The 13,218-nt window shown below is 42.1% G+C and overlaps 1 protein-coding gene across 2 annotated transcripts; it reads left to right on the top strand.

Moving 5' to 3' along the window:
- Positions 1–1,176: 1,176 nt before the first annotated feature.
- On the top strand, positions 1,177–12,314 carry LOC137284509 (uncharacterized). 2 transcript variants are annotated; one of them, XM_067816333.1, is made up of 3 exons: positions 1,177–1,581; positions 5,651–5,719; positions 10,310–12,314. In XM_067816333.1, the coding sequence occupies exon 3, from the start codon at positions 10,362–10,364 to the stop codon at positions 11,289–11,291; it is 930 nt and encodes a 309-aa protein (XP_067672434.1). In that variant the 5' UTR covers positions 1,177–1,581; positions 5,651–5,719; positions 10,310–10,361; the 3' UTR covers positions 11,292–12,314. The 2 variants fall into 2 exon arrangements, with proteins under 2 accessions (XP_067672434.1, XP_067672435.1); XM_067816334.1 differs by lacking the exon at positions 5,651–5,719 and having other exon boundaries at positions 10,310–12,308.
- Positions 12,315–13,218: the final 904 nt, after the last annotated feature.

The raw sequence follows: 13,218 nt of genomic DNA, 5'->3' as shown, positions 1-13,218 counted from the left end.
TCACACTGTCGTAAACCCATTGATACAGTCGCCTGCGTGACTCAACAGAATACTCCTACTTATTACCAAACACCTAATCTTTTCAAAGGTTAACTTGGCATCCGCTTGGAGTAGAAGGTGGGGTAGCCTAATGGTTAATGCGCTTGCTCGTCACACTGAAGACCCGGGTTCGATTCCTCACACGGTTACATTGTGTGAAGATTCCAATGATTCCAGTTGTGTATCCATGTAAATCAGCCACATGTTATTTCAGCTGGCTGGCACTTGGAATCAAAGTCTGTATATTTCATACACGTTCTATTAAACGACATCTAAACACACTGTTCTAAAAAGGCTATCTAAGGAGTAGGGGTGGTGAGAAAGCCTGGTAGTTAAAGCGTTTGCTCGTCATGCTAAAGATCCGGGTTCGATTCCCCACATGACCACAGAGTGTGAAGCTATTTTCTTGGGTCCCCGTCGTGGAATATTGCCGCAAACGGCGTAAAACTCATGCACCCACACCCTCGAAGTAGAAATACTGTACTTTTATGTTATGGATAATCTAACGAGTAAGATCATTATGCAAAACAGGTTTGACGTCGTTAACAAACCTACCTAAGTGCCACCAGTTCACCCTTCTTTGTCTTGATCTAAAAACCGTTTTAAATGGCCACCTGTCAATCTGAAGTCAAAGTAGGGGAGGGTTATCTCACGTATCAGCACCAAGATGACCGACAGTCAGGTGTTGTCGCCATACTTACCAACTTTGGACAAACAGATACAGTGTATGAACGATCACGTAGCTTAATACGTATATACAGCAATATGTAGTGTCGGTGTCAACAGGTAGGGCATGGACAAAGACTCCGAGGTGTGGTCTCTGCCATTAAATCTGACAGAACAACGTTGCTGTTTGTTCTGTCTTTACTCGGCGAAGTGACACCCGTGCCATCTAACAAATCAGGGTATTGAAGGTAGATGAAAAAAAGAAAATAACCTCTTTGTATCGACGCACTTATGCAGTACATAAAGGCACCCCCGGTCCAACACTGCTAATTTCACGGGCGTCCATTACGCTTTAATTCCCCTTGCACTATTTATCCAGTGCACGTCTCCCATAACCCGTGGACACTGAGCTCTGGTAGAGAATAAAAGCTGCGTGCTCGAGGAACGCTTCATTGATACCGGACAAACAGAGCTAGTGGGCAATCGTCCAAACTTGTCTTTAATATACAACGTCCAATCGTCCACACTTCACTTCAGCTGGTGAAAAAAATCTGATTACCCAATGCATGTATGTGTCAGCCCAGCGATCAAACTGCCGTGACTTGAAGCCTGCGTGAACATACCTACCCTCGTGTTGGGCAGCTACACCATTCAGCGGGATGGGGAGAATTGGGGGAGGGAAGGCCATTCCGAGTCACGGAAAAAGGCGGGAACAAGCAGACGTCAAAACTAAATGTCTCACGACGCAGAAGAGATGGAAACGGTGAAACTGCGCGGTGTGTTTGTTGATACAAGCATACCCGTGGATGTCCAAAGGATATTTATCAAGACAGCGTTACATACCTTTTGAAGTTCAGGATCCAAGACCTTTTCGATGTAAGTATGCAGTCTTTACAACAGTGCCAACTCAGACGAATATTAGCCATGTCACTGGTGAATATATTTACATTTGAAAGCGTAAATGTAACACCAAACGGTATTAACGGCTTGCCTTGGTCTTCACGTACCTATAAATCCTGATCCGCCCAATGCACGTCCAGTTATTATGAGTAGACTCTTTGCATTATTTAACAAAGGTAAATTAATCTGTCAGATCTACCGTAAATCTCCATATGACCGCTGATTAACGTGTCTTAAACCCCAACGATAGGTTCAAGGACAATAACAACAATTACTCAGTGCTGATACAATAGTAGAGTGTCTTCTTGAGTTGTAAGTAGTTCAAACATCGAGATGCAAAGAAAAAGGGCTTGTACTAAAGACGAACTCGTGATTTTGAACAATGTACAAGTTCCAAGGATTGGTCTTCACGTTCTGAGACAATGGTAAATGACCATTGCCTATGTATCTGTTCTGTTGAGAAACTCCTTTCAACCTATTGCAGGTGAGTTATCCGATGTGTGGTATGTTGGGGAAACGTTGAACTGAGCCTGGAGTTATCTGGGCAATACCGAGATAGCGCCAGAGCATGGGAAGTAATTATTGTCTTCGTTCGTATGGAATCTAATATTTAGAGTTACTAACAACAGCTTTGACACAAGGCTACCCTAAGACCTAAGAACTCCTAGACCATATCAGATACGATGGAAAAGCACCTGAATTCGCGTTAAGGACTATTGCCTTTATTGACAGACACGCGCGCGTATGTGTGTGTCTGTGCGCGCGCGTCTGCCTGTGCGTAAGAAAGGGATGGGCGAGATTTCTGGTTAACACTTTTATATTAATGAATTTAAACTGAAGTTCAGTCGAGCATTCAGGCTGCACGTGCTGGACGTGTCCTCGGAACCAGCCCTGGTACCTTCGGCTAGACGTACTGCAGTAGAAGAGTGGCTATTTTTATGGGCGACGATCAACGCCTTGTTTGTGCAACACGGGGTGCATCGTAGCCAACCAATCCTCAAAAGGTTACCCCAAACAAGCATAGCATACCGGGGACATGCTGTTCGTGTTATCATGTAATCCTCTATTGGAATGACTCACTTAAATCAACATCACCATAATGATGTTGCCAATATTTGATGTATGAGTTGCCGCCATGACGGACGAGTGCAGACATACTCGTGGGATTCAGTGATAATTGCGTCATCCGGCGGGAGGTGTCAGGTAACACGTGGTCAATTAGTTGGGTGTTACGTCTTCAGAGATTGGTCAGAGTGACCCACCACTAGGGTAATGCATGTACAAGTGTATTCACTGCAGGATATATGCCACCCTGGATTTTTTATGGCCACATAACAATGGGGTGCTGGGCTGGTACCACTGTACATCTTATCACGCTCGGAGGATGCATACCTGCAGTCATGTGTGTCGTAATTTTGTAAAATTTCAGTGTTTGCTGCCCATAAATGGGTTTAAGTTTTTTTCAATTCATTAAAAGTTAAAATTCTGCTGCTTTTGATGGAACGGTTTCTTTTTCAGTTCTTGCAGGTCATGATGTCAATCTCTGTATTGTCTGTTCCAGACTCGATTATTAAGATATTTAAACCGGCTTTATAAAATTAGAAAATTGTTGTTGGGAACATAGTAAAACAATAATCGTAAAAGATAAACAAACATGAAAATGTCAGACCTATGTATTCCAACAAATGATAATATAATATTATTTATTCCAAAACTCATTAAAACGGCATTAGTCTTCTTGTGCGCACTCTCACACAACCACACGCACGCGCACTCACGCACATAACCGTTACGTTATTCACATATAGTCATCAATATATTCAAGAACACCCGCTTTTTCTTGAATGCAAAACGGCGTATGTATGGAGGGCCGATATCACTAGGTACCTGTGACTTTTTAAGTCATTTTTTCTGGAACAGTTATTATGCCTCATGCTTTATAATCCGTTTGGCTGGAAAGCGGACCAACGAATTGCAATCTCGAAAACTAACAAACATAAAATACTTAATGAAATGTTGATCATACTCAAAATATTATAACAGGTCTGTGAGGTTTTTGCAGAATTTTTGTCAAAAAGTGAAACAAAAGGTGTTTAACAAATTATCATAAAAATATTGATAGAGTTCATCGTTCGTTACGAGGGAGGAATGCAGAGAAAGGAACAGCCAGGTGTACGAGAAGGGATGGAGACAGCACAACACTGGATAATAATAAAAAATCTGTCGACACTTGTGCTCGTGCTTCTCGAACACCTGGCTGTCCCTTTCCCTGTACTCCTACCTCGTAACAAACTGTGAACTGTGTCAATACTTTAATGATAGTTTGTTAAACAACTTTTTAAGTTTCAGGTCAAAAAGTCTGCAAAAACCTCACAGAGATGGTCTGATGGTTTAATTACGATTTCATTGAATATTTTACGTTTATTAGTTTTTGAGTTAGAATGCAATTCATCGGTCCGCTTTTGGGCCAAACGTACTATACAGTAGATATATATTCACAGGATACATTGAAAATGGCAAATTTCTGGTCTTAGAATTAAAATATTTTTGTCAGCGTGAGGGCATTTCGTGGTAGTGGTATGGGTGTACCTGACTAACTGCACTTTGGTAGTGGACCCCCTGTTCTCGTGCACGGAGCAAGTACACAGTTTACACGCAGGGACCTATCTGGTGTTAATAACTTCCTCAATCAAGTGACTGCTATACCAATAGAATCTAGATGTACTTATCGTCACTAGGTCAGTCGCGAACTATAAGGACCGACAGGAAGTTCACCCTGTATGGGAGTCAGTTTGATTCATGTGAAGTTTGTGATATTTACTCGTTGCATGATAACCGTACTTATAACCTCTGTGATTCCAGGCATATTGTATCTCAACCAAATTAAGAACAAAATGTTTCAGTATAGTGTAACTTCGTAAATACGGAGTAAACCTTTCACATTTCATCCTGAACAGAAGGATGGAGTATTAACTTGTTCTTCTGGAATGTCATAAATTAATTAATGAATTAATCAATTAAAGACGTTGATGAATATTAAAAAGCTATTATGACATTATGATGCCATGTTTCTGTATAGATTCTTATACTGTTGTCAAACTTGACTCTGTACGATTCTGTACCAAAACATCGCATCATATATGATACAATAATGGCTCAGTGCATTTAGTTTTACACCGCTATTCAAGCAATATCACTGCGGGGGATACAAAATATGGGTCTCACACACTGCATCCGTGCCCGGGCCGTCGGCATGACGAGCGAACGCTTTAACCTCCAGACACCCCACCGCCCCCTATATAATATAATAAAGAAAATGACTTGTTCTTCACTATTCTTCTCATTGCCTAACCGGTATTCGGCTCGTCACGGAATAATACAAGCTAGGAATATGTGGTGCAAGAGTAAGAAACGTCTCCAGAGCATGTTTCGAACATAATATGATGATGACTTATTTTCATGAGAAATACTCAAAGCGGCGTTAAACAACTCACTCATTTACACTAGTCAAAAGAAGGTAAAGAAACCTGATTCTTTCATAAAACATCATAACAAATTAACTATAGTGATATGAACGAATCAAGAGTTCCTTAATTTCTCTGGGTAGTATAGAGTGAAAAATTTGTTGTCAGGCTTATCGTATAAATGGGATTGGCATTTTGATTTGGCTCTTAAAAACCTGCATTTGTGTGAACATAGCAGCAAATCCCTGCCAACACCAGCATGGTGTCAAAACACAGATTCCGACTACTTCATGTGAATGTTTTTAGCATGATTCACGATGGAACAGTGATGACACTTGGCGTCAATGTGCGAAATAGTCAGTAAATCTCCACAGTCACTGGCCCGACTGGCTAGTGAATTATCACAGGGTCATTTCGTAAATATATCACCCTCTCCGACTTGTTGAGTTATAGCACAAAACTAAATCATGCAAGATTAGGGCCTGATATAACGTTCATCATGTTAGCAGCTTAATTAAGAAACCCTTGTCTACATTCAAATTTCGGACTAGTGAATTATTTTGTGGGTTCGCAACTTTCAGGTACAGCAAGCTTGACTGGCTAGCAAAATTCTGACACTAATTCGCAGACAGCTTGACGTGCGTAAAAAGGTAAGCGTATCCTCCATCACGGGTCTCATCCATCATAAACACACTCAAAGGCTAGACAATTGTCCACGTGACAAAGGAAACAACATCATGTAATTCAAAACAGGAAATTTTACCGGCCATGAATGTTGTCACAAAAATGGAAATATTCTCCACATGATCACATGTTTTGAAAGCTTTTCCGAGGCCTTGAATGCTGTAACCTTTATGGAAGAGCAAGGGTGATATGAAGCCCTTTGGAATATTACTCCATACAATGTGAAAGCTGACTTTTAGAAAGTCAGGTGATCCCTCTGGTCAAACAGCCTTGAGAAAAGTGTATATGTCACTCTCAGTCTGGTCATACAGCCTTGTGAAAAGTATATATGCCATTCTCAATCTGGTCCTACAGTCTTGTGAAAAGGGTGCATGCGACTGTCAATCTGGCCATACACCCTTGTGAAAAGTGTATATGCCGCTCTTAATCTGGTCATACTGCCCTGTAGAAAGTGTATGTGCCACTCTCAATCTGGTCATACAGCTTTGTGAAAAGTGTACATGCCACTCTCAATCTGGTCATACAGCCCTGTGGAAAGCGTGCATGCCACTCTCAATCTGGTCATACAGCCCTGTGGAAAGTGTATGTGCCACTCTCAATCTGGTCATTCAGCCTTGTAGAAAGTGTATGTGCCACTCTCAATCTGGTCATTCAGCCCTGTAGAAAGTGTATGTGCCACTCTCAATCTGGTCATTCAGCCTTGTGGAAAGTGTATGTGCCACTCTCAATCTGGTCATTCAGCCTTGTAGAAAGTGTATGTGCCACTCTCAATCTGGTCATTCAGCCCTGTAGAAAGTGTATGTGCCACTCTCAATCTGGTCATTCAGCCTTGTGGAAAGTGTATGTGCCACTCTCAATCTGGTCATTCAGCCTTGTGGAAAGTGTATGTGCCACTCTCAATCTGGTCATTCAGCCCTGTAGAAAGTGTATGTGCCACTCTCAATCTTTGTGCAAAGATCTGAATATGAAACACATTAAGCGGTCATGATAAGTCCAGGAGTTGACATCAGAACGATAACAGTTAATCGATTTACCTGAAGTTCAAGTTAAACGTCATAACCAAATTAGCCTTCTTTTTTGCCAGCTTGCCAACCTAAGCAGAAATTCTGTCTCGTATGCAAAAAGAACATATCCACAACGAGGGAAGTCTTTTTGTGCCCATGGACATTCCAATTTCTTGAAAAAGTATTTAGAAGTTGTACGAACATGAATATCTGGCATAATTTTACGGAAAACATCTTCTTTTTATTCTGCATACGACGTTTCAAAGCTAATTCTTCCCCCTTTATCTTGTTTAAACGTTTTACTCCAATATATACATATATGTTATCACTGACGTCCTTCACAAACTTTTTTCTAAAATAACTTCAGATAACTGCTTCAATTTGTCACAAAGTGTCTTGAATCTCGGAAGAAACCGTAACTGTATTCTCTGGCGTCCGAATGGCATGGCCCATCCCGGTCATCTACACAGAAACGTCATGAGGAAAGGCAGGAAACCCTTTAACATTTTACCTGTTTCTTCACTGGGACAGTGTCCCAGTGGGCTCTTTGGAGTTAAATTTGCCCCATGGAACCTTTCGTTTGTCGTGTGATGCGATTGTGGATTAGGTGGTCAGACTTGGTGGTCGAATTCATCGTATCCCGACGAAACTCATCGTTGCACACAATCAGTCACTGGATTGTCTGGCTCGTAATTACTGCAAGCGATGATAAACAAAAAGCTCAAATATTAATCGTTTTCTTTTTCTTTTTTTAAAGAACCTCTTCTTGGGGAAGTGTAGGGACCCAATAGTATACATATATGAAGACAGGGTTTAGAGAGAGAGATAAAAATAGTAATAATGATAAATAGATAAATAAATAAAAAGATAAGAAATAAAATAAAATAATAGTAAATAAAACGAAACCACCCCCACCCACAACATGCACACACACATTCACACCCACTCATACAACCGAACCCATGATGATTGCAACACACATAATTAATGATACCGACATTTAATCGTTTTCTTGTTGACGTTGATTCTTCATAAAGTTTGCCTAAAAGTGCCTATTTGTAACATTGGTGATGTATAATTACTATAAAGAAATCAAACCCGTCCTCACGAGAAACGAACACACCGACCACGGTCCCACTGTACCACGTCCAGTCTTTCACACTTCAGATGCTATATATATATTTTATTCATGTGGACAAGGCAATATATATCTCAATGACCAGAGTGCAGATGAACCCCAGATTACTTCACGCTCGGACACATCAGTCTGTTAATCAATAAACAATGTTTTTCACTGTACAGGAAAGCAAACTTGATAAAGATGATACCAGAGGGATGTAATTCGGATCCCTGTTAGCCTCTTCCTGTGAGCAATTCCTTACATTCATATTTTAATGCGAAGAGGTATGCATTATTAAAATGAAACGAGAATACAATACCCTAATTCTTTCTAGGGAGAATCTGAGTCTTGCTGAATTCATTATTTGCATCCAAATATATGCCGAAGGGAATAAAGCACTTGTGTTATATGGACCCGTGTAGGTCCCGGGGTAGAATAGGCCTTCGGCAACCCATGCTTGTGTAAGAGGCGACTATCGGGATCGGGCGGTCAGGCTCGCTGACTTGGTTGACACATCTCATAGGTTCCCAATTGCGCAGATCGACGTTCATGCTGTTGATCACGGGATTGTCTGGTCCAGACTCGACTGCTTACAGACCACCGCCATATAGCTGGAATATTGCTGAGTGCGGAGTAAAACTAAACTTACTCACTCACTAACTCATTTTGTGTTTTATCTGTTGATTCGTTCAGCAGTTTGCCAGCCAGCAGTTACAGTGTCTGGCTGGGGTATGCATACGACGCACGCACACGCATACGCACACGCATACGCATACGCACAAGGGAACTCCAGCATACATGCATGACTTTCGCTATATGAGTGAAATACCTAATTTCCAATCCGATTTAATCTCACCACACTCACCAGTGTGCGAAACAGTTTGCACATTCTGCTAGCTAGTCGGGCCTGCTATGCGTGAAAGTAATAAAAATAATTCACTAGCCCCAAATCTGAATGTAGATACTAAGCAAAATATTACAGATTAAACTATATGAGAATAAGATATTGTCGGCATGACACGTGTTATTCAATGATATTGTCATCAGGCCATACTCTTGCATGATTTAAAAGTGTGTAATAACTTCGGAGTCGGAGTGATATAGATACAATGTGACAGTGGAGCTCTGGCACCATGCTTGTAGATTTCACCAACGAAGCCAACGTCAACGACGTGAAACCAACTCTCCTTCAACATACGTTCGTATTGATATATTCTAGTGGTCTTATTTCATGTTTGAGGGGCGGTGGGGTAGCCTAGTGGTTAAAGCGTTCGCTCGTCACGCCGAAGATCCGGGTTCGATTCCCCACATAGGTACAATGTGTGAAGCCCATTTTCTGGTGTCCCCTGCCGTGATATCGCTGGGATATTGCTAAAAGCGGCGTAAAACCAAACTCACTCACTCACTCATTCACTCATGTTTGAAACCATGAGTGTAACCAAGGGGTGCCTTTGTCCATGCGATCGTCCATAAAGAATAGTAGTAGTAGTAGTAGTCGTCGTCGTGATAACGATGATGCAGTGTAGTAGTAGTAGCGATGGTGTTAGTCATGAAATATACAATAGTATCAACAGTACAAGGCCATTAAACCTCCTCTTCCTTAGGTAAAGCGACGCCATCCTAACACTGAATGTGAGCTACTGTACCTAAACCATCCACGCATGTGGCCAATCGGGAACGCGTCATTACCCTGTGAAGCTGTCAGACCGATGGCGAAACACTGTACTGTGGGTCCAATACGGGGCCAGTCAGACAATTCTCTTATCTGCTTCTCCACCAGTGAATTTACACTCCAACAATTAAATATACCCATGACTGCCCAGCTCTCCTCCCGCATCTGGTTTGTGATCACATTGTGACGTTTGAAGAACAGGTCACTTCCATTCGACATCATTTATGCACGACCGTGTGAAACATCAGCCTGACTTGATATCTGCTGGATTGTACACCGTCAGCATATTGGTGAGCAGCGTTGACGACGTGACCGGCTCTTAGCTTGTCACTGCAACATCAACTTAACAACGCAGTGCAATCCAAGGTGTTGATGGTGTTCTAAGAAGACGTATGAGCGCATTGTCACATATTTGTTACAGACGTGTATGTATGTTGACCAGTTACTGAAGTTTACTTGAAGTTATAGTTCAGGGTCTAGATTTTCGAAGCTCTTTTAGAGCAAAGATAGTCCTCAATTCATGTTAATGTATGGAATTTACGACCACCGTAACACAAGGAGAGCTTTGAAAATCTAGGTCCAGATTATCATAGTGTTCTTTTATTTGGAATCATTAGTGGCTAAGTTTGAAAATAATAGTTCTTGTGGGCTAGATTTGAAAACTGTATGGTTCATTTTTTCAAACATTTGGCAGCATAATTTGTCTAAATTTATACAAATTAGAAATGTCAGTTCCTGATTGTCGTCTGCTTTCTTTCAGTTCTTCCCGCCTCTGCTGCTATGTCTGAACGCCCGCCGTCCTTCAGTCGAGCATGCCGGGAGAGTTCACAAGGCAGTTATCACGTCGAGTTCAGGAGTTTGAACTGTACAAAGATGACAAGGACGTGTTTAAGGACGTTGAGTACGCCAGACGACGTGCCGATCGTCGCCGAGAACTGAAGAGGCTTGAGAGCGACAAACGTCTGAAGTGTTGGAAGAAGGTGTACGTGCCTTCCTTGCTTGCCATCTTCGCGAGCTCGGCTGCGCTGCTCTGCAGCTCAATATCAAGTCTGGGACAAAATTCATTCTTCTTTGCATATAAAGACATATTTCATATCGTGGGACCCATCGTTCTTATTGCTGGCATCATAGGGCTAATGATAGCGGCTGCCTGTTCTTACCGCGAGGAGGAAAGACTCAGAATCGAACTCGGACTTCCGAGTCAGTTTCCGCAGGGAAGATCAACCTCGACAGTAGGTTCAATCAAAAGTGAAGCACAGTCTATGTCTACATCTGAAGTCAACGAACTGCTGTCCAGAAGAAAGAAACGACGACGGTTCTGGAGAAAGCCTTCATCAGATTCTTTGGAAGCATCAAATTTCTTAGAGTCCAGTTGTTCCTCGGATGCTACGGACATGACGTGGATGCAGCACTCAACCTCGCGCCCAATAACGCTGGAGGTTGCAGAGGCGCACGTGTTTGAGGAGTGTGAGGAGGAAGGGGACTTTGAGCGTGTTGTGGACACGCACATTACAGCTAGACAATACACCATGATGCATCCACAGACTTCAAAAACCATCAGTGACTCGAATGAGTGTTTTGTGTCAGAAAATTCGTCAGGGTATTCCACCGTGGCGGGCAGTGAACCCGACAACGCGGGTGTGGACGCAAGTAGGGCTGTCCTTGTCGAGGTGACGGGACAGACTGGAGATGTTCAAACAACGGAGTCGAACAGTGAGTTGAACTGCGAAGAGCAGAGATGAGCCTTGGATATTACTGCGTGAATGGATAAAAAGATAATCAGTTTTCAGGACACTTTATACGTCACTGCTGAGCACATTTCTTGGATATTCTGAGAACCACAAATGGTGATTCTAGTATAAACATTCAACATAGTCGTCATGACGTCACTGAAAAAGAAACTCGCTTTGAACTGAAATTTGTGATTCATTGAAGATATTTCTTGGAGAGGAACACTGGTTTATGGATAGACAACTTCATAAGGGTGGTAACGCTGCTAGGATCTAGACAGAAATTTTGCATCTATTGCACTTAATACGCTGTCTATCCATAGAATATGTTTCTCTTCATCATACCAGCTTCTAAATGCCGATTAAAGATAAGTTTGTCAAAGAAATGACAACTAAAATGACTTTTATCAGTGCTGACACCCCGAAACAAAAAAACAAAAACAAACAAAAACAAGAAACAAACCTGTAGTAAAATGAATAACTTCTTTCTGCAAGCTCTTCATCGCGAACCTCATGGCGTACCTGACAGGTCAAAGGACCCTTTTGCACAGGTGTGTGTCTGAAGTGACGGTTCTCTGTACTGTTCCCTGATTTTCACTCGCAATATTTCACAATTTTTACGTCGTGCATTTTATGACGTCATGTCTCGTTAGGCTATAACGTCATTTGAATCTTTGTCATGGCGGTGACCAGAACTGACGTTTTAGGAGTCGTATCGTACGCATTTTCAGTGACAAGCGTTTTTTGTCTTACACTTGCCTAAATTCATGGCGTTTTAACCACACTATTTCTACCTCAGCGATTGGGTCACTTGTTGAGACTAGCCGCATTTATGTTCAGTGTTCTGGGTCAGTAACGTAGCCAACAAGAACGCCATTGAACAATGGCGACAACAGCATTATGAGCACGTTTTACTTCACACTGTTTCAGTATTTCATATACATGTACAATCGACGGTGTCGATTTCACGGGGAATAAACTGTGTGTTTACCTCAATTTATGATTGCAATGGGAAAAAATAAAATCACATTTTTATATTTTTAATCGTTCATATTGTTCTGGACCTAGATGTCTGAGAAACAGAGGAATTATCGGTGTATGTATTGCAACTGAATTTCAACGCGTAAGATGTTGCGGCTGAATCCTTTGGGCCACGGCTTTCAGCTTTGGGACCCCTGGGCGTGACAGGATTGGTTGAATGGTAGCTCGAATTGCCCAGATATGTGTGTCACGACGCCTGACACAAACCATCTTACCGTCACACTGCGCTTCTTCAAAATGCACTAAGTAACAGACATAATGTGAAAGGTACCTGTAACCTGTAACCACCACCACCACCCCCCCCCCCCCCACACACACACACACACCCACACACACACACACACACATACACACACCCATGATGATGCTAACATGGAGACGCCATGGTAGTATTAAGCAACATATTCTGTCCTTAGGAGGAGACTTAATTTGACTAGGTCGGTGACCTGGATCACAATATTGACCACGCCACTGTTGAGTCCAGTGCGTGCGTGCGTGCGTGCGTGCGTGCGTGCGTGCGTGCGTGCGTGCGTGCGTGCGTATATGTGTAAAACTATAGGCTATTTTGGTGGCTTAAAATGAATCATAAAGGAAACGGTTAATTGACAGTGATGCATTTATGTTTTGGACCTAATGGTAGCAGTGTTTCAACGTAAGTAACAGCTGACTGACGTTTTGGTAGCGCGTGCCTTTGTCCACTATCTAACTGTTCGCTTACTTTTGCCCCTCAGTATATTTATATACGGCTGATATTTTGGTCGCTTAACAAGAACCTATCGCTCAACGAGAGCTGTGAGATGAACAGTACAAGGTGCCTGGCATCGGGGAACACTGAATCGATATTTTAGCCATCAAATGTAATATTTCGCTTTACATTTAATTCAAATGCAAAAATGGT

Source organism: Haliotis asinina, chromosome 5 (genome assembly GCF_037392515.1).
Source record: "Haliotis asinina isolate JCU_RB_2024 chromosome 5, JCU_Hal_asi_v2, whole genome shotgun sequence".
Taxonomy (NCBI): Eukaryota; Metazoa; Mollusca; class Gastropoda; order Lepetellida; family Haliotidae; genus Haliotis; species Haliotis asinina.
Note: the sequence above shows the minus strand (reverse complement) of the source record. Positions and strands in the feature narration are given on the sequence as shown.

What these genes read in the sequence shown, in the direction of transcription:
- LOC137284509 (XM_067816333.1), top strand. Translation starts at nt 10,362, where the DNA reads ATGCCGGGAGAGTTCACAAGGCAGTTATCACGTCGAGTTCAGGAGTTT.